At 45.9% G+C, this 21,761-nt stretch overlaps 1 protein-coding gene across 3 annotated transcripts in view; it reads right to left on the reverse strand.

The window, feature by feature from the left end:
• The window catches only part of LOC139384175 (structural maintenance of chromosomes 6), a 32,205-nt gene extending 19,330 nt beyond the window's left edge, over positions 1–12,875 (reverse strand). For 2 of the 3 annotated variants that reach the window (XR_011628817.1, XM_071128881.1), the window contains exons 1-14: positions 12,834–12,875; positions 11,531–11,684; positions 11,323–11,440; positions 10,949–11,054; positions 10,664–10,800; positions 7,508–7,569; positions 6,377–6,457; positions 6,093–6,194; positions 5,133–5,252; positions 4,906–5,001; positions 2,874–3,020; positions 2,503–2,591; positions 1,670–1,840; positions 390–568 (exon numbers count right to left, since the gene is read on the reverse strand). Coding sequence is in view for 2 of the 3 variants with exons in the window: in XM_071128881.1 (XP_070984982.1) it covers positions 390–568; positions 1,670–1,840; positions 2,503–2,591; positions 2,874–3,020; positions 4,906–5,001; positions 5,133–5,252; positions 6,093–6,194; positions 6,377–6,457; positions 7,508–7,569; positions 10,664–10,800; positions 10,949–11,054; positions 11,323–11,440; positions 11,531–11,662 (1,540 nt within the window). In the remaining variant the exon portion in view is untranslated. Of the gene's footprint in view, positions 1–389; positions 569–1,669; positions 1,841–2,502; positions 2,592–2,873; positions 3,021–4,905; positions 5,002–5,132; positions 5,253–6,092; positions 6,195–6,376; positions 6,458–7,507; positions 7,570–10,663; positions 10,801–10,948; positions 11,055–11,322; positions 11,441–11,530; positions 11,685–12,374 lie in introns of all 3 variants that reach the window. The other variant, XM_071128882.1, reaches the window with a different exon arrangement.
• Between the last annotated feature and the right edge of the window lie 8,886 nt (positions 12,876–21,761).

Raw genomic sequence — 21,761 nt, forward strand, 5'->3', positions numbered from 1 at the left:
GGTAGATGGATGGGTAGATGGATGGGTAGATGGATGGATGGATGGATGGATGGGTAGATGGATGGATGGATGGGTAGATGGATGGATGGATGGATGGATGGATGGGTAGATGGATGGATGGATGGGTAGATGGATGGATGGATGGATGGATGGATGGATGGGTAGATGGATGGATGGGTAGATGGATGGATGGATGGATGGATGGATGGGTGGATGGGTAGATGGATGAATGAACGGAAAGAAAAACAGATGAATTAATGTTAAGTACATCTTTCTGAGGTTTCCCCACAGGGGGTAATTAGGAAGACTGTTGCACATGACCGTGCCATTCGGCCAGATCACTATATGATTGGGCTACACTAAACCAAAGAAGGTGGAGAACCACTGACCTATAGGGCCAAGAGGTTTCTTGGTAAAACGTCCTTGGATGTAAGCCTTGTCTATGTTGTCTAGCAGGTCAGGCATGTTATCTCCAAAGCGCTTCAGTTTGTTGGATCTACTGGCCAGGAGCTGGTTCTTCCTCTTCAGTTTGGCTTCCATCGACACCTGAATATTCTTCTCTTCCAACCTAGAGCATTCAATCAACACATGAGCATTACAGAAGTTTGAGTACTCATACTAAAAGAAGAACGTGAGAGCAAATGGTTGATGCAGAAAGTGGTGGTTATCACGTTGCTGAGGCCTATATGTGAGTCTTCCTGGCCACACCCTATCGGGCCACACCCTACTCCAACACCAAGCTTCTCAGTCTCAACCACGGATGTATAATAAGAACTGGAGACTGTGTCCAAGATGTCCGACCGTGGTTTCTGAGGTAATCTACTCAGGTTCGCATACGCCGTTTCATGGACCGTCCTTATACGGGTTGCATTCCGGTTTATACGGACCAACATCACATGTGCACGAGCACTCAGTGCGCACAGGGTGCAGCGACAACATCATCCAAAAATATGGCACACATTGGATGAATATAAAATGTTAATATCTTCGGCAAAGAGTGATAAAATAAAAAGGCTTCAGCGACAATTATTTGAATAATTTATGGATGTTTTGTGAACAAAGTTGATGACTAAAGTGTCTTATTAGGAATTTCCAAATCTGACTTCTCTATGTGGCTGTGTACGGAAATGGTCATTCTGGACCGGGCATCAGATAAACTGCAATACCGAAGGAAAACTGTAGGAGCAGTGCTTCTAGAACGGAACCATGGCCCCTTAGGTCTCAACAACGTGAGGATGTGTAAAATTGCTAATGGTCCGTAGGTATTTGTTGTAGTACTTATTTCATACTGTAGAAGCATGCTACAGGTGGAAGAATGCTACAGGTGGAAGAATGCTACAGGTGGAAGAATGCTACAGGTGGAAGAATGCTAGAGGTGGAAGAATGCTAGAGGTGGAAGAATGCTACAGGTGAAAGAATGCTACAGGTGAAAGAATGCTACAGGTGAAAGAATGCTACAGGTGAAAGAATGCTACAGGTGGAAGAATGCTACAGGTGGAAGAATGCTACAGGTGGAAGAATGCTACAGGTGGAAGAATGCAAACAGAATTCATCGGACTTAATTATTTAAAAATAACAGGTTTTTATCTGATCTTATCATACTGTACAATATGATAAGACAACATTCTTGGAAGAGAAAGAAAATAGCCTTTGAATCGTTTTCCATTACCGTAGTTTGTCCAACTCCTCCTTCCCTTTGAACAGAGCCTGTTGCCTGTCCTTGATCTCCTGATTCAGAGCAGTGCACTGCGTCTCATGCTTTTCCAACTGCGTCTTCAGACTGGAGATCTTCTGCAGTCTCTTGGTGTGCTCTGCCTCGGCCTTCTTGTTCTGACTCCCACTACAGGGTTACATCAAAAGATAATTTCAACAAAAGCTGAATGTATGCAAGCAAATCAAAACAACAGTAGTTATGTAACTAGAAAATGTGGACCAGACCACAATGCAATGACTATTCATGCTTACGTAGTAAATCAGTGTGCGCAGTTAACAGTGTTGAGGAAGCTACTCTGAAAACATAGTTTGTGAAGCTACCAAGTACTTCACACTGGAAGAAGTTAAGAAAAATGTAGTTTACTTAAGTTACTTTGAAAAAGCAGTTCAGTACATCCAAACTACTTTGTGAAAAATGATTCTATCTAAATCTGAGATGTTATAGACCACAAATTGAAAGAACAGATCGATCTGGAGTCGGATGTTACCAGAACGTGTAATTTAGACTATTAAAACACAAAAACTGTTTCAAGTCAGAATTAGGAAGATGTGATGCCTACTTCACCCATACTTTCAGTTATTTTTGGGGAAAAAAGTTCCAGTAGTTAGCTAGACTGCTACATGGCTAAAAAGTAATGAACTACTGAAAACACTACCTAGATGTGAATTTAGTTTAACTACCACCTAACTACTGCAAAACATAGTTCAATTACTACTATCCAACACTGGCAGTTAATCCTTTCACAGTATATTCTACCAAACATTGACTATCACTCAAAAATCTCTCACATATTTTTCACTTTGTGAATTCTCTCGTGAAGAAGGGACTGTTCCTTCTCTGATTGCTTCAGTTTGTTCACAGCGCGGAAATACACCACCTACAATAGAACAGCATAAAATACAGCTCAGACAAAGGTATTGCATTTCATCAAAGTGCTGCAAACAGAAAAGGTATCGGTAAGCAAGGATATTGGTGAGGAAAATGTACATTTCATGTTAGTCCTAAACAGCACCCTACTCCCTATGAAGTACACTACTTTGAACAGAGCCCTATGGGCCCTGGTCAACAATGGTGCACTACATAGGTAATAGGTGCCATTTGGGACCGTAAGCCTACATTTACTTCCTGGAATGGGACTGACCTCAACCCAGCCTCTTACCTCCTGCTCTTTCTGAGCTTTATTCTTTGACTTGACTTCTTCCTTTATCTTCCGACAGTCCTCTGACAGTGACTCCTCCTCTTCTTTCCGACTGTGAAGCCTGCTCTGGATCTCCTGCAATTTCTTTTCAGCTACTGTCACTTTATTCTGGAGGGAAAAGAGAGGAAAACATTAAAAGCCCAGTGCAGTGAAAAACGAGATTTTCCTGTGTTTTATGTACATTTCCACACTATGTTGAAATAATACTGTGAAATTGTGATTATAATTATATGCCCTTTTAGTGTAAGAGCTGTTTGAAAAGACCACCTGAAATTTCAGCCTGTTTTGGTGGAATGGAGTTTTGGCCTTCCATGGTGACATTACCATGCAATAAATTAGTTAATAGACCAATAATAAGAGTTCTGAACCTCTGTCAATAAGAGTTCCATTTCAGTTCCCCCCCCCCCCCACTCCCAGACAGTCCTAGCAAAATTCCTGCTTGAGAATTGTTTTTAAAGCTAAGAATCTTTTGAAAAAATACAATGTTTTTACATTCACAGTAAGGTACTTAAAATGTTACCCAGATATGATTAAATATGGAGATAAAAATGGCTGCATTGGACCTTTAGGATATAACACAGGCAGGATTTCTAAGAAAATCATAAGAGTTTCTCCAATGGATTTCTCAACAGATCCAACTGGCAAGATATATATATCTCACACACACACACACACACACACACACACACACACACACACACACACACACACACACACACACACACACACACACACACACACACACACACACACACACACACACACACACACACACACACACACACACAAGTATGTGGACACCCCTTCAAATTAGTAGATTCGGCTACTTCAGCCACACCCGTTGCTGACGTATAAAATTGAGCACACATCCATGCAATCTCCATTGACAAACATTGGTAGTAAAATGGACTTACTTGAAGAGCTCAGTGACTTTCAACATGGCATCGTTATAGGATGACACCTATCCAAGAAGTCAGTTTGTCAAATTTCTGCCCTGCTAGGGCTGCCTCGGTCAACTGTAAGTGCTGTTATTGTGAAGTGGAAACGTCTAGGAGTAACAACGGCAGTGGTAGGCTCACAGAACGGGACCGCCGAGGGCTGAAGTGTGTACCGCGTAGGAATTAAAAATCGTCTGTCCTTGGTTGAAACACTCACTACCAAGTTCCAAACTGCCTCGAGAAGAAACGTCAGCACAAGAACTGTTCGGCGAGAGCTTCATGAAATGGGTTTTCATGGCCCACACAAGCCTAAGATCACCATGCGCAATGCCAAGTGTCAGCTGGAGTGGTGTAAATCTCGCCGCCATTTGACTCTGGAGCAGTGGAAACACTTTCTCTGGAGTGATGAATCACGTTTCGCCATCTAGCAGTCCAACGGACAAATATGGGTTTGGCGGACCTGTCCCAATGCATAGTGCCGACTGTAAAGTTTGATGGAGGAGGAATAATAATATGGGGCTGTTTGTCATGGTTCAGGCTAGGCCCCTTAGTTCCAGTGAAAGGAAATCTTAACGCTACAGCACACAATGACATTCTAGACGATTCTGTGCTTCCAACTTTGTGGCCACTGTTTGGGGAAGGCCCTTTCCTGTTTCAGCATGACAATGCCCCCGCTGCACAATGCGAGGTCTATACAGAAATGGTTTGTTGAGATCGGTGTGGAAGAACTTGACTGGCCTGCATAGAGCCCTGACCTCAACCCCATCGAATGCCTTTGGGATGAATTGTAACGCCAACTGCGAGCCAGGCCTAATTGCACAACATCAGTGCCCAATCTCACTAATGCTCTCGTGGCTGAATGGAAGAAAGTCCCCGCAGCAATGTTCCAACATCTAGTGGAAAGCCTTTCCAGAAGAGTAGAGGCTGTTAAAGCAGCAAAAGGGGGACCAACTCCATATTAAAGACCCATGATTTTGGAATGAGATGTTTGACCAACAGGTGTCCACATATGTTTAGTCGTGTAGTGTACTTAGACAAATATACTTCACAAATACCTGACAGAGTTGAAGGTTTTCTTCGTGTTTGTGATTACTTTCTTCTGCGTCTATCTGTTCCTGTAGCTGTTGGACCAACCGCTCCTTTTCCCTCACCTGAAAGTAACAAAACAGAGGTGACATGAATTTATGCAGTTCTTCAAAGAACTTCCAACACTTTTGAATGGCGTTGACTTAGCCCAAACTAAACTAAACGGTGAATGAGAAACAACCAAGTAATGTCCTACCAAGCACCATGCCATCATCTTCTTCAGTTCCTCCAGAGTCTCCTTCATCTTACCAACAGATGACAGGTTTTCGTACCTCTCCTTCTTCTGCAAAAACTCCTGCTTGAGATCCTTTAGACACTGAAAGCAAAAGATAAAACATGGTTAGAGTCTTAACTTACTGTCCTATTTATATACTAATCAAAAATAGAAATGCAACACGTAAAGTGTTGGTGCCATGCATCATGAGCTGAAATAAAAGATCTCAGAAATGTTCCATATGGACAAAAAGCTTATTTCTCTAAAATGTTGTGCACAAATTTGTTTACATCCCTGTTAGTGAGCATTTCTCCTTTGCCAAGATATGCCACACCTGTCAGCTGGATGGATGATCAAGAAGCATGATAATTACACAGGTGCACTTTGTGCTGGGGACAATAAAAGGCCACTCTAAAATGTGAAGTTTTGTCACACAACAATGCCTCAGATGTCTCAAGTTGAGGGAGTGTGCAATTGGCATCCTCACAGCAGGAATGTCCACCAGAGCGGTTACCAGAAAATGTAAGGAAATGTGTCCCGCTACATGAGGCAAATGGTGGTCAAACCAGATACTGACAATTTTTTTTATCCACGCCCCTACGTTTTTTTTAAGGTATCTGTGACCAACAGATGCATATCTGTATTCCCAGTCATGTGAAATCCATAGATTAGGGCCTAATGAATTTATTGTAATTGACTGATTTCCTCATATCAACTGTAACTCAGTAAAATCTTTGAAATGGTTGCATGTTGCGTTTATATTTTTGTACAGGGTAATTTAATTGAAAACCTCTAACAAACTGGGTACATATACAGTGTTACATTATCTTTTTTTAATGTAATAAAAATTTAAAAAAATTTGTTAAGTGTATGTGTGACCATGTATGAAATGCAATATTTTTTGGGCCACCATAAAATGTCATTTCCATGCGATAGCATTACCTCTTCTTGCCTCTCAACCTGTTCTCTGGTCACGGCTTTAGTCTGTTTGATGTGGATGTAGTCTCTCTTCATCTGCTCCAGTAGAGTCGCTTTCATGAAGAACTACAGAAATATTTTAAAAAATGAAATCCCCAGAAGGAACTTTGGTTGCGCATGATGAAGTGGACATAGAATTAGAATTGCATATGGGACAAAAATGGTTGACAAAAAACAAGCATGTAGACAAGAACATGTCAGAGCTTAAATTACAAAACAAGGACAAAGAATTTAAATTACAACTGTACCTTATACTTATCTGCTTCACTTTTTGAATGGAGAAATTGCTTACTCATTTCTTGGTTAAGAATTGAGACTGGGTTATCCACCTGTGATTTACAGTGAACAGCAAAAGAGGCTTTTCAAATACGGACATACACCACCTTTCCAAAGTTTGGGGTCACTTAGAAATGTCTTTGTTTTTGAAAGAAAAGCTCATTTTTTTGTCCATTTAAAATAACATCAAATTGATCAGAAATACAGTGTAGACATTGTTAATGTTGTAAATGACTATTGTAGCTGGAAATGGCTGATTTTTTATGGAATATCTACATAGGCGTACAGAGGCCCGTTATCAGCAACCATCACTCCTGTGTTCCAATGGCACGTTGTGTTAGCTAATCCAATTTGATTCTTTTAAAAAGGATAATTGCTCATTAGAAAACCCTTTTACAATTATGGTAGCACAGCTGAAAACTGTTGTTCTGATTAAAGAAACAATAAAACTGGCCTTCTTTAGACTAGTTGAGTATCTGGAGCATCAACATTTGTGGGTTTGATTAAAGGCTTAAAATGGCCAGAAACAATGACCCTTCTTCTGAAATTTGTCAGTCTATTCTTGTTCTGAGAAATGAAGCCTATTCCATGCGAGAAATTGCCAAGAAACTGAAGATTTGGTACACTGCTGTGTACTACTCCCTTCACAGAACAGCGCAAACTGGCTCCAACCAGAATAGAAAGAAGAGTGGGAGGCCCCGGTGCACAACTGAGCAAGAGGACAAGTACATTAGAGTGTCTAGTTTGAGAAACAGACACCTCACAAGTCCTCAACTGGCAGCTTTATTAAATAGTACCCACAAAACAACATTCTCAACGTCAACAGTGAAGAGGCGACTTCGGGATGCTGGCCTTCTAGGCAGAGTTGCAAAGAAAAAGCCCTATCTCAGACTGACCAATACAAATAAAAGATTAGTATGGGCAAAATAACACACACTGGACAGAGGAACTCTGCCTAGAAGGCCAGCATCCCGGAGTCGCCTCTTCACTGTTGACGTTGCGGGTGACCCCAAACTTTGGAACGGTAGTGTAATTAAAAATAAATAACATGATTCACTTTCAATAAAACACACACGCACTCTATATATACACACACACAATACCTGGATGTTGAAGTGATCCAAAATTGCAGTCAATTCATCCTTTTTATTTGAAACCAAGTGCCCTGGAATAGAAGGTAAAGGTTGATTAAAATAGAGAATAGATAAAGAGAACGGCCAGACAGACCGACCGACCTGACGGCCAGACAGACCGACCGACCTGACGGCCAGACAGACCGACCGACCTGACGGCCAGACAGACCGACTTGACGGCCAGACAGACAAACAGCCAGACAGACCGACCTGACGGCCGGACAGACAGACCGACCGACCTGACGGCCGGACGGACAGACCGACCGACCTGACGGCCGGACGGACAGACCGACCGACCTGACGGCCGGACGGACAGACCGACCTGACGGCCGGACGGACAGACCGACCTGACGGCCGGACGGACAGACAGCCCGACCTGACGGACAGACAGCCCGACCTGACGGACAGACAGCCCGACCTGACGGCCAGACAGACCGACCGACCTGACGGCCAGACAGACCGACCGACCTGACGGCCAGACAGACCGACCGACCTGACGGCCAGACAGACCGACCGACCTGACGGCCAGACAGACCGACCGACCTGACGGCCAGACAGACCGACCGACCTGACGGCCAGACAGACCGACGGACCTGACGGCCAGACAGACCGACGGACCTGACGGCCAGACAGACCGACTGACCTGACGGCCAGACAGACCGACCGACCTGACGGCCAGACAGACCGACCTGACGGCCAGACCTGACGGCCAGACAGACAGACCTGATGGCCAGACAGGACGGCCAGACAGACAGACCTGATGGCCAGACAGACAGACGGACCTGACTGCCAGACAGACAGACTTGACGGCCAGACAGACAGACTTGACGGCCAGACAGACAGACGGACCTGACTGCCAGACAGACAGACGGACCTGACTGCCAGACAGACAGACGGACCTGACTGCCAGACAGACAGACCTGACGGCCAGACAGACAGACGGACCTGACTGCCAGACAGACAGACGGACCTGACTGCCAGACAGACAGACAGACCGACCTGACGGCCAGACAGACCGACCTGACGGCCAGACAGACCGACCTGACGGCCAGACAGACCGACCTGACGGCCAGACAGACCGACCTGACGGCCAGACAGACCGACAGACCGACCGACCTGACGGCCAGACAGACGGACCGACCGACCTGACGGCCAGACCGACCGACCGACCTGACGGCCAGACAGACCAGACGGCTAGACAGACCGACCTGAAGGCCAGACAGACCGACCGACCTGACGGCCAGACAGACAGACCGACCTGACGGCCAGACCGACCTGACGGCCAGACAGACAGACCGACCGACCTGACGGCCAGACAGACGGACCTGACGGCCAGACAGACGGCTAGACAGACAGACAGACCTGAAGGCCAGACAGACCGACCGACCTGACGGCCAGACAGACCGACCTGACGGCCAGACAGACCACAGACCGACCTGACGGCCAGACCGACCGACCGGACGGCCAGACCGACCGACCGGACGGCCAGACCGACCGACCGGACGGCCAGACAGACAGACCGGACGGCCAGACAGACAGACCGGACGGCCAGACAGACCGACCGACCGGACGGCCAGACAGACAGACCGGACGGCCAGACAGACAGACCGACCGGACGGCCAGACAGACCGACCGACCGGACGGCCAGACAGACCGACCGACCGGACGGCCAGACAGACCGACCGACCGGACGGCCAGACAGACCGACCGACCGGACGGCCAGACAGACAGCCCGACCGGACGGCCAGACAGACAGCCCGACCGGACGGCCAGACAGACAGCCCGACCGGACGGCCAGACAGACAGCCCGACCGGACGGCCAGACAGACAGCCCGACCGGACGGCCAGACAGACAGACCTGACGGCCAGACAGACAGACCTGACGGCCAGACAGACAGACCTGACGGCCAGACGGCCAGACAGACCGACCTGACGGCCAGACAGACCAGACAGACCGACCTGACGGCCAGACAGACCGACCTGACGGCCAGACAGACCGACCTGACGGCCAGACAGACCGACCTGACGGCCAGACAGACCGACCTGACTGCCAGACAGACAGACCGGACGGCCAGACAGACAGACAGACCGGACGGCCAGACAGACCGACCGACCGGACGGCCAGACAGACAGACCGACCGGACGGCCAGACAGACAGACCGACCGGACGGCCAGACAGACAGACCGACCGGACGGCCAGACAGACAGACCGGACGGCCAGACAGACAGACCGACCGGACGGCCAGACAGACAGACCGACCGGACGGCCAGACAGACCGACCGACCGGACGGCCAGACAGACCGACCGACCGGACGGCCAGACAGACAGCCCGACCGGACGGCCAGACAGACAGCCCGACCGGACGGCCAGACAGACAGCCCGACCGGACGGCCAGACAGACAGACCTGACGGCCAGACAGACAGACCTGACGGCCAGACAGACCGACCTGACGGCCAGACAGACCAGACAGACCGACCTGACGGCCAGACAGACCGACCTGACGGCCAGACAGACCGACCTGACGGCCAGACAGACCGACCTGACGGCCAGACAGACCGACCTGACGGCCAGACAGACCGACCTGACGGCCAGACAGACCGACCTGACTGCCAGACAGACCGACCTGACTGCCAGACAGACCGACCTGACTGCCAGACAGACCGACCTGACTGCCAGACAGACCGACCTGACTGCCAGACAGACCGACCTGACTGCCAGACAGACCGACCTGACTGCCAGACAGACCAACCTGACTGCCAGACAGACCGGCCAGACCTGACGGCCAGACAGACAGACCTGACGGCCAGACAGACCACAGACCGACCTGACGGCCAGACAGACCACAGACCGACCTGACGGCCAGACAGACCGACCGGACGACCAGACAGACCTGACGGCCAGACAGACCGACCTGACGGCCAGACAGACCGACCTGACGGACAGACAGACCGACCTGACACAGACCGACCTGACAGACAGACCGACCTGACAGACAGACCGACCTGACAGACAGACCGACCTGGCGGCCAGACAGACCTGACGACCAGACAGACCGACCTGGCGGCCAGACAGACCTGACGACCAGACAGACAGACCTGACGGCCAGACGGATTTAAACTATTACCTGTTTTACTCTTCAACCTGCACGTCCGAACACCATCACTAGAAATCCTTTGTTCAATAGAAATGCATTCTCCGTAGACATCCCCTTTGTACGCGTCTGGTCCTCTGTTCCTCAGTTTCACCGTCACATCCGCTGTGCTGGAAATAAGTTCACCCACAGTGTATTGGTCTATTGTTTACATTACATTCAAAATAACTATTTGCAAACTCAGCGGTAATGAGAATTTACACCGTCCATAGAAAAAGAGATATGGAATGGGAGTCAATATAAGTAACTAGAACTGACCTTTCACCATTTTTCACAAAACCTTTCAAAGATGCTCCTCTGTTTGTGATGGTGGCCTTTCCACCAAGGCCCACTATTAGAGCAGTCAGTATGGCACTTTTCCCACCTGCAAAACAAAATCAGGTGAAAATCCCATGGCACAACAACATAGCAGAAATAGGTCCCACTCACAGTACAATGAACAGCAACTAAGCCATTACAGACAGGGGGTGGGGGGGGGGAGGGGGGGGGGAACTGTAACTTGAATTCAGCATTCAAATTCAGTTATAATGACTGTTGGAGAAGGGTTAGAAAGTTAAGGGAAGGCATGGAAAACATGTGTATGGGGAGTCCTTTAACCAATACAAAAGTATCAGTTTAAAAATCTTTCTTACTTCCATTGTTGCCAACAATGAAGTTCACATTGGGCCCGAACTGGAATGGACCGAGCAAATGGTGACACATGAAATTCTTTATGGTGATGCTTTCGATAACTCCAATATCTCCCAAACCCTAAAAATGAACAACAAAAAATAGAAGAAAACTGTAAGCCATTAAAAATCAATCTATCAATCAATCAGATAATTGATGGGAGGCACCGACCGAGGGAGAGGTGGAGTGGTCATTAAATGATGTCCCATGATCCTCTCTGCCATCTTCTTCCTCTTTAACCGCTTCCAATCTACGTTTCTTGGTGAATTTTTCATCATTCAGTACTTTGCTTTTCCGCTTCATTTTAGTAACATCTGGGTCCACGCTGTTGAAACAAAATATAGATATTAGTAAGTATAAATATTAGTAATTACATGCCGAAGTCATGTTAGTTTACTGCCAGAGCACATAGGGAAGATTCTGGAGAGACATATGGGTCTCAAATGGATTGTTGCCAATGTTGCCTGTCTTGCTGTAGGCTACACTACAGATGTGGCTATCGCGTTTGAGTCGCTCTGGATGGCGCCGGAAGGGATGGCTGCCGTTTTACGGGCTCCTAACCAACTGTGCTTCTACCCCCAAGCCATAAGACTGCTGAACAATTAATCAAATGGCCACCCGGACTATTTACATTGACCCCCCCCTCCCCTTGTTTTTACACTGCTGCTACTCACTGTTTATTATCTATGCATAGTCACTTTACAAATGACCTCGACTAACCTGTTACCGGTATCGCTTGTATGTAATCGTTATGTAATTTTCTTGTGTTACTAAATAAACTAAAGTTTTAAAAAATGAACAAGTAAATATTTTCTTAACTCCATTTCTTGAACTGCATTGTTGGTTAAGGGCTTGCAAGTAAGCATTTAACGGTAAGATCTACCTACACCTGTTGTATATATGTAAGTGATTTGACGTCTGGTGACGTCTGGTGTCTTGAAATCGGTGGCTTGAAATTATCCTCAGGGGGAGAAAACAATCATTGTAAATATTACAAAATGTGTACTTGTCTTACAGGTGGAAGGGTAGGCTTCAGTGTAGACCCCTACCACACAGGAAGGCGCCATGAAAGTACAAAGCTTGACATCTTCCATAAGAACGCGCAGGTGCAGACTAACATTGTAACGTTCCAATCCGAACTGATACAATCTAACATTTTTACGTTTCGTATTCAACTATATAAGGGCTGCTGAAGTTCCATATAGAGGGTGATATGACAAATACAACTACAATAGGCCTACTCGATACTTTCTTTTGCGAAGCATAGGCTATCTTTGTTTGTAAGATCAGTGCATTAAAGTTTTAAACTGAAGAGACAAAAGCGTTCAACCCCGTCAGTCACAGGTCCAGACAAGCAGTCTTATTCTACTGCCTTTCGTTCAGGATAGTCTTAAACTTCTAAATGTCCGTTTATGAGGTTGAATTATGCATTATGTGTTCTTCAAGAACAGATAAAAATAGAGCGCGTACGTACCCGACTCTGACTTCCTGGTGTGGAGGACGTGCTGCGAAACGGAGGAGGAGAAATGTGGGGGAGTGTGTTAACTTTGTATCAGGCTGTTTTCAAAGAGGAACACCTATTTTTCTTCGGTTTGCGTCAAATATGTTGCATTACCGCCCCCAACTGGACTATAATATAAATCCATTATACTTTGCAATACAAAATAGGAAAAGGGGAAAATAAAAAACATAATTGACAAATCTAAAATAAAACACACCCTTCAAACTAACCTTACACTCATTCAAAACCCACTAGCCCACTCCAATACTTTGTCCCCATCTACTCATGCACCATGCCAACGGCCTGGGAGGCCGGTACACCACCACTCGACACACCCTGTTGACGTCAAATCTCGTATACCCAAATATATTTCTCTGCAACTGTCACTACAACATCTGTTTTCTGTGATTTACATTCCATTTGATAACCATTGCTATGAACGCTAAGAAGCCAACCTTACTGAAGCATATTTAACTCGTTGGCCTATCCCTCGATGGAGGCATAGGTCTACTACTCACAGGGATCCTCTCAGGATCCCTCACCCTTGACGCATCCTCCTCTACTTTCATCACTACATCAGTATACGACACCTTTTGCACTAGTCTGACTCTAGCCACCTCAACCTGCCTCTCTCGCACCGGACATGTTCGACCCACAGAAACATGGGCACCCCTGCAGTTGACACAAAACTTTATCCACCAAAAGCACCACAATATTCTATCCCATGCCCTCCTGCACACTTCCCACATCTCGAAATCTCCATCCTACAAACTGCTGTGGCATGACCATTGTCCAGAGACTTAACATTAGTGAGTAATAAGTGGTGGATGGTGTGCATGCCTAGAAGTCCACTCCGAAAATCTCTTCTCCGCTGATGGCGACTTGGAGCAGCCTCTGGGATAAGTTCAATTGCCCTGGGGTGTACGATTAAAGGATCCAATTCGGGAAAGTCGTATTCCAGGTCGTAATGCTGGTGAGTTACCTCCGCACTGATATCCAAAAGTGATTTCCAGCTGTATGTAATAACAAAAAAACACCTGAAACAGAGCAGTGGATTCAGCACAAAAGGCTCTAACAGGATAACTGCTATATGTCCTAACATGACTTTGTCTGGTAGAGACTCTGACTAAACGAGTGCCTGCTCCCTCTGATCAGAAGAAACACAAAAACATATCACAAGTTCACTAACGTTACAGGTTACCTTCACTGATTCTACTGCACCCAAGTCCTTTCCCACCCAGCCTGAAACCACACGTGGATCTGTCAAAAGGCAAGGATTCACTTTCTCCAAAAATGTAACTCCTACTGGACCGGATTCTTCTTTATCATGTCCATTGATGCCAGGCTCTGGTTCCGAACTCTTCACCACACTTTCCACCTCACTTAACTCGCCCTCATTCCCTTCCATTTCACCTCCAGAACTCGGTCAGGCGCACAGCTCACTCTATTTGCACTCTATTTATCTTCTTTTTCCACCTCCATCTCCATTTTTATGGTCATCTTCCTCAGATTCAAATCCAACCTCTGCTTTCATCATTCTCTTCGATCTCTTCTTCCTCTTTTTCCACCTCCATTCCTCCTCAGAAATCCACCATTCTGTGTCCCTGTCCAAATGTTCCTCTTTTCCCCGACTTTGCATGCGGCCCGGTGGCATCCCAACCTAACTCCATCTCATAATCATGCTGCTCACCTCGGACGAGGAACACCTGTGTGAAGCTAGCCACAGTATGAGTCATAATACCCATAAAACCTAGCGTTAAAACCCTGAAATGGTTCCAATCGTTTTCCCACTATTAAAATTTCTGTAGGGGATTTTAAAACTACTTCATTTAAGGTCTGTGTTTTGTGTAGGCTAACCCTGGCATGGCATTTTGATAACCCCCCCCCCCCCCCCCACAGAATTAAATGCTAAACAGCTGCTAATATGGCTATCATACAGAACTACACATCCTGTGCTCTGACATAATCACTCAAGGTGCAGCGTGGAAACCCCCCCCCCCCCACCACCACCACCCACATTTCTCTAACCTCAGTGACCTCACATCTTGGGGTTTTAACTTCCTTCTTGAGAATTTGAATCTTAAGTAAGGTCATATAGCTTATTGCAATAGTTCACCTCTTCGGGCAAAGAGTACCATAGACTGTCCTGATCATCTAGTTAAGCATTCCAGATGATTCCTCCATCCCAGCAGAAATGTCCCATCCACATAGAAGGATTTGAGATGTGCAGAACCCAGTCTATTTTACCATTACTATAGTCAAGTCTGTGGGTTATGGTATTTTAATATAAATGTTACCATTTTAGTAATCAAGTTAGCTAGCTAGTAAAAAAAAAACTTTAAAAGTATTTCAGATGGGCAGACCAGAAACCCAGTTACCACACTCTGGTCTGCAGCTGCCATTTTCCAGTGGAAAAGAAAAATGGCCCTGTATTTATCAGAAAAAGTAGCTCATCCACCATGGCAGAAGAGGGAGATACACCATGTTGATTGGGATACAAGAACGAACAATGAGGCATGAGGATTGGGTGTTGAGGGATCACTTGTCATATTGTCCAAGGTGGGTTTCTGTTATGATAAACAATACCTTTTCTGTCCAGATAAAGATGTAGATACAGCTTTGAAAAAATACCCACCACGGACTGAATCCCTGTTTGTTTTCCAGGCCAACAGGAGTGAACCCCTCAGGCCCTCCGGTGCATGGACATCCTCTGCACGTGTGATCCGAGCCCAAGTGTCCAGTTGTAGAGACGACAGCAGATTGAGTCTGTGGACGGAGATACGATACAATAAATGCAAAGACATTTTGACTTTATGTCCCTTTCTCCCCATGTTTAAGACATGAGGCGTGACATGCGGAACATTAGGCTCACCCCACGAGAAGCAGTGCAGGATCCACGCCACCCTCAGCAAGGAGATCTGCTGGAAGTGATGTACTCTCTCACTCTGGGGGTAAGACATCATTTAAACCTCACCGGTATAAATTCCCACTCTGCCCATGATTACATCGCAATGTGAATTGTGTTGTACTACTGAATGAAACTGAGGAGATGCACTCAGACCAGCCTTTGTGATTGAACTTACTTTAACTACATTACTTTAGATAGCTGCTTTGAGCAACACTTGAAGGTAATACATTATAACCTATTCTAGGAGCCTATTGTTTGTGTATGATCTTTAGTCACTGTTCACTTGTTTTTCAACAATGTCAGGTACAGGCAAGGATGATAAATTCCCACTGTGCCCATGAGAAAGTTAACTACATTAATGTATGTAATATAACCTACTCTGAGAGCCTAACGTGTGTGTGTGTGTGTCTGTGCGTGTGTGTGTGTCTGTGAACTGTGGAATATTTATGGGCCATTGTCTTCCCTTAAAACAGGTACTGACAGGAGGAACAATATGTTTCTGTCAGAGGTCGTCAATTTTGAATGTCAATAGATGTTTTGATTCTATCTCATCCATGACAACATTCTAGAACTGAGTTATCACTCATCTAAGTCTGGTATCCTGGGAAATCTGGTTAATGATTATATCATTGATTAAGTGGCTCTTTCCTTATAGAATGTTGACAGCTCTATATACCAAATTATATTGCCGAGATGCTCAAACTTAACTTAATAGCTACACTCACCGATACAGGATCAACTTTATCCCTCATGCTGGTCCTGATTAAACTGGTAAATTGCCCATCACCATAGCTGCACTTCTTCACATGGCCAGATCTATAGTGGTCTAGTAGTACAAAAATATTTTTGATCTACTGCTCTGCTAATTAGCTAGCTAAAGCATAGGCAGTGGCTAGCTATGACAGAGAACAGGAAAGCTCAGCACTTTATTCATTTCAATACAGCACATGGATTCATCATGGATTGGGCACAGGTCTCGGATCGCGCTGGGGAACGGTAGCTGACAGTGTTGGGCAGAGATGGCATGCAGGAGTTTCCTGCAGGGATTTGTAGTCTTGCTGAGGTCTTCTCTGTTGCTAAATAGCATTTTGAGTAATGCTAAAGTAAATTGAGGCAAATATACAGTTGAAGTCAGAAGTTTACATACACCTTAGCCAAATATGTTTAAACTCAGTTTTTCAGAATTCCTGACATTTAATCATAGAAAAAAATCCCTGTCTTAAGTCAGTTAGGATCACCACTTTATTTTAAGAATGTGAAATGTCAGAATAATAGTTGAGAATTATTTATTTCAGCTTTTATTTCTTTCGTCACATTCCCGGTGGGTCAGAAGTTTACATACACTCAATTAATATTTGGTAGCATTGCCTTTCAATTGTTAAACTTGGGTCAAACAAAATAAATTGAGTGAATTTTAGCCCATTCCCCCTGACAGAGCTGATGTAACTGAGTCAGGTTTGTAGATCTCCTTGCTCGCACAGGCTTTTTCAGTTCTGCCCACAAATATTCTATGGGACTAAGGTCAGGGCTTTGTGATGGTCACTCCAATACCTTGACTTTGTTGTCCTTAAGCCATTTTGCCACAACTTTGGAAGTATGCTTGGGGTCATTGTCCATTTGGAAGAGCCATTTGCGACCAAGCTTTAACTTCCTGACTGATGTTTTGAGATGTTGCTTCAATATATCCACATAATTTTCCTCCCCCATGATGCCATCTATTTTGTCAAGTGCACCAGTCCCTCCTGCAGCAAAGCACCCCCACAACGTGATGCTGCCACACCAGTGCTTCACGGTTGGGATGGTGTTCTTCGGCTAGCAAGCCTCCCCCTTTTTCCTCCAAACATAACGATGGTCCTTTATGGCCAAAATGTTCTATTTTTGTTTCATCAAACCAGAGAACATTTCTCCAAAAAGTATGATCTTTGTCCCCATGTGCAGTTGCAAACCGTAGTCTGGCTTTTTTTAATGACAGTTTGCAGCATTGGCTTCTTCCTTGCTTGAGCAGCCTTTCAGGTTATGTTGATATAGGACTCGTTTTACTGTGGATATAGATATTTTTGTACCCGTTTCCTCTAGCATCTTCACAAGGTCCTTTGCTGTTGTTCTGAGATTGATTTGCACTTTTCGCAGCAAAGTACGTTCGACTCTAGGAGACAGAAGGAGTCTCCTTCCTGAGCGGTATGACAGCTGCGTGGTACAATGGTGTTTAAACGTGTGTACTATTATTTGTACAGATGAACGTGATACCTTCAGGCATTTGAAAATTGCTCCCAAGGATGAACCAGACTTGTGGAGGTCTACAATTCTTTTTCTGAGGTCTTGGCTGATTTCTTTGGATTTTCCCATAATATCAAGCAAAGAGGCACTCAGTTTGAAGGTAGGCCTTGAAATAAATCCACAGGTACACCTTCAATTAACTCAAATTATGTCAATTAGCCTATCAGAAGCTTATAAAGCCATGAAACCATTTTCTGGAATTATCCAAGCTGTTTAAAGGCACAGTCACCTTAGTGTATGTAAACTTCTGACCCACTGGAATTGTGATACAGTGAATTATAAGTGAAATTATCTGTCTGTCAACAATTGTTGGAAAAATTACTTGTGTCATGCACAAAGTAGATGTCCTAACCGACTTGCCAAAACTATAGTTTGTTAACAAGAAAGTTGTGGAGTGGTTGAAAAACGAGTTTTAATGACTCAAACCTAAGTGTATGTAAACTTCCGACTTCAACTGTATTGATAAAACTCACCTTGTCCGAGAGAGAATTACACATTAATCAAAAGGTCACGCCAAGGTAAGCCTAAACCAAACACATACTTCATATGAAGTGTTTGTCAAATTCACTATGTGAAAAATGAAATAGCGGAAAGACGGTTGGAACCATTTCCGTGTTTGACCTCTATGTTTTATGGGTATCATGACCTGTCCACTGTGGCGGGCTAGAAGGAGAAGAGTTTATAAAACATATGGAGCTCGCCAGCTTGTAGTCCTGAAACCCGGGAAATAAGTTAGATCATCAAGCCATCCCCGTGGGAAAAATAATTGGGGGAAGGAATAAACGTTGAAAATAAGGTCTGAGGTTAACATGAGATCTTATAAGTTAATGTTCTATGAGATAATAGCAGTCCAGTTAACATGACCTTTATGAATTATGAAGCCTTTGTGATGTGTTTTATTACACAAATTATTCAAAATTCACAAAAATGATGTTAGCTGATAAAGATTATGTCATAGAACAAAACACACAAGATCTCCTAAGCCTGTGTTTAACACAGGCCTTATTTTTGGCATTTATCCAAACAGCCTACAAAAACGCCATTCATTTTCCTCATAGGCTTTGTCCAATGAACCATGGCGGAGTTAGTGCCTACAAAAAGATGCCATTACTATTTCTCTCTATTAGCATCGTAGCTCTTATTGCGGGATTTTTACAGCCGGAAATCCCCTCCCTAGTCAGCCTATTATGCGTATTGACATTCATATTGCACTGTACAACCTTACCTATGGATTGTGGATCAATGAAATGGAGTATCAGTCTACTCAGTGACACCCACTAAACAACTGAAGAGTTTATACAAATATTACCATTATCACTCATATTGCGGGGACTCTGAAACCGCTGTGAAATTAGCCACATGAAAAAGAAATGTCACCTTGGTACTGCCACGGCTTATAGTCATGACTATATTAACAACAAGTTTTTGTCAAACATAAATGATCCAAACCACAAGCGCATTTTCATTTCACTGGTAGAATCGGGAAGTTTAGACTCCCTGTGTATTCGGTTGCTCACAGTGAACCACAAACTCCAGCATTCATAGCGAATGCAAATACCGCCCACTTAGGTAGATGGGGCGTGCCCATAAACTTGGATAATTGTTTACTTTAAAACGACTAACTTCTATATCCAAGATTTTTGGGGAAAATGTGTCTGGCTGTGCTAATTACAAACGGGGGCAAAAATGTGTTATCCAGAGCACGAAGCACCGCCCCTACACGAGTTGTAGTCTTCAAACTGGAAAAATGTATCAGCTTGTATGTTTAATTAATCAATCCTTATTTATAAACCCCTTTTTACATCAGCCGATGTCACAAAAACCCAGCCTAAATCCCCAAACAGAATGCAATGCAGATGTAAAAGCACGGTGGCTAGGAAAAACTCCCTAGAAAGGCAAGAACCTAGTAAAGAAACTTAGAGAGGAACCAGGCTCTGAGGGGTGGCCAGTCCTCTTCTGACTGTGCCGGGTAGAGAGGAACCAGGCTCTGAGGGGTGGCCAGTCCTCTTCTGACTGTGCCGGGTAGAGAGGAACCAGGCTCTGAGGGGTGGCCAGTCCTCTTCTGACTGTGCCGGGTAGAGAGGAACCAGGCTCTGAGGGGGGGCCAGTCCTCTTCTGGCTGTGCCGGGTAGAGAGGAACCAGGCTCTGAGGGGTGGCCAGTCCTCTTCTGGCTGTGCCGGGTAGAGAGGAACCAGGCTCTGAGGGGTGGCCAGTCCTCTTCTGGCTGTGCCGGGTAGAGAGGAACCAGGCTCTGAGGGGTGGCCAGTCCTCTTCTGGCTGTGCCGGGTAGAGAGGAACCAGGCTCTGAGGGGTGGCCAGTCCTCTTCTGGCTGTGCCGGGTAGAGTGGAACCAGGCTCTGAGGGATGGCCAGTCCTCTTCTGGCTGTGACGGGTAGAGAGGAACCAGGCTCTGAGGGGTGGACAGTCCTTTTCTGGCTGTGCTGGGTAGAGAGGAACCAGGCTCTGAGGGGTGGCCAGTCCTCTTCTGGCTGTGCCGGGTAGAGATTATAACAGTACATAACAGAAAGATGTTCAAACCTTCACAGATGACCAGCAGGGTCAAATAATAATAATCACAGTATTTGTAGAAGGTGCAACAGGTCAGCACCTCAGGAGTAAAGGTCAGTTGGCTTTTCATAGCCGATCATTCAGAGTTAGAGACAGCTGGTGCGGTAGAGAGAGAGTCCAAAACAGCAGGTCTGGGACAGGTAGCACCTCCAGTGAACAGGTCAGGGTTCCATAGCCACAGGCAGAATAGTTGAAACTTCAGCAGCAGCACGACCAGGGCGACTGGGGACAGGAAGGAGTCATCGAGCCAGGTAGTCTTGAGGCATGGTCCTAGGGCTCAGGTCTTCCGAGAGAAGAGGGAGAGAGAGAAAGAGAGAGAATTAGGGAATTAGAGAGAGAATACTTAAATTAGCACAGGACACCGAATAAGACAGGATAAATACTTCAGACATAACAGACTGACCCTTGCCACCCGATACATAAACTATTGCTGCATAAATACTGGAGGCTGAGACAGGAGGGGTCAGGAGACACTGTGGCCCTATCCAACGATACCCCCGGACAGTACCAACTAGGCAGGATATAACCCTTAACTTTGCCAAGGCACAGCGCCCACACCACTAGAGGGATATTTTCAACCACCAACCTACTACCCTGAGACAAGGGCGAGTGTAGCCCACGAAGACCTCTCCCACGGCACGAACCCAAGGGGGGCGCCAACCCGGACAGGAAGATCACGTCAGTGACTCAACCCACTCAAGTGACGCACCCCTCCTAGGGACGGCATGGAAGAGCACCAGTAAGCCAGTGACTCAGCCCCTGTAATAGGGTTAGAGGCAGAGAATCCCAGTGGAGGGAGGGTAACTGGCCAGGCAGAGACAGCAAGGGCGGTTCGTTGCTCCAGTGCCTTTCCGTTCACCTTCACACCCCTGGGCCAGACTACACTCAATCATAGTACCTACTGAGGAGATGAGTCTTAAATAAAGACTTCAAGGTCGAGACCGAGTCTGCCTCTCTCACATGGATAGGCAGACTATTCCATAAAAATTGAGCTCTATAGGAGAAAGCCCTGCCTCCATCTGTTTGCTTAGATATTATAGGGACAGTAAGGAGGCCTGCGTCTTGTGACCGTAGCGTACATGTAAGTATTGTCATCACGTTGGCCTGATGGGGGAGGTTTATGACCACCCCCCCCCCCCCCCCCCCG

This window comes from Oncorhynchus clarkii, chromosome 25, assembly GCF_045791955.1.
Source record: "Oncorhynchus clarkii lewisi isolate Uvic-CL-2024 chromosome 25, UVic_Ocla_1.0, whole genome shotgun sequence".
In the NCBI taxonomy this organism is placed as follows: Eukaryota; Metazoa; Chordata; class Actinopteri; order Salmoniformes; family Salmonidae; genus Oncorhynchus; species Oncorhynchus clarkii.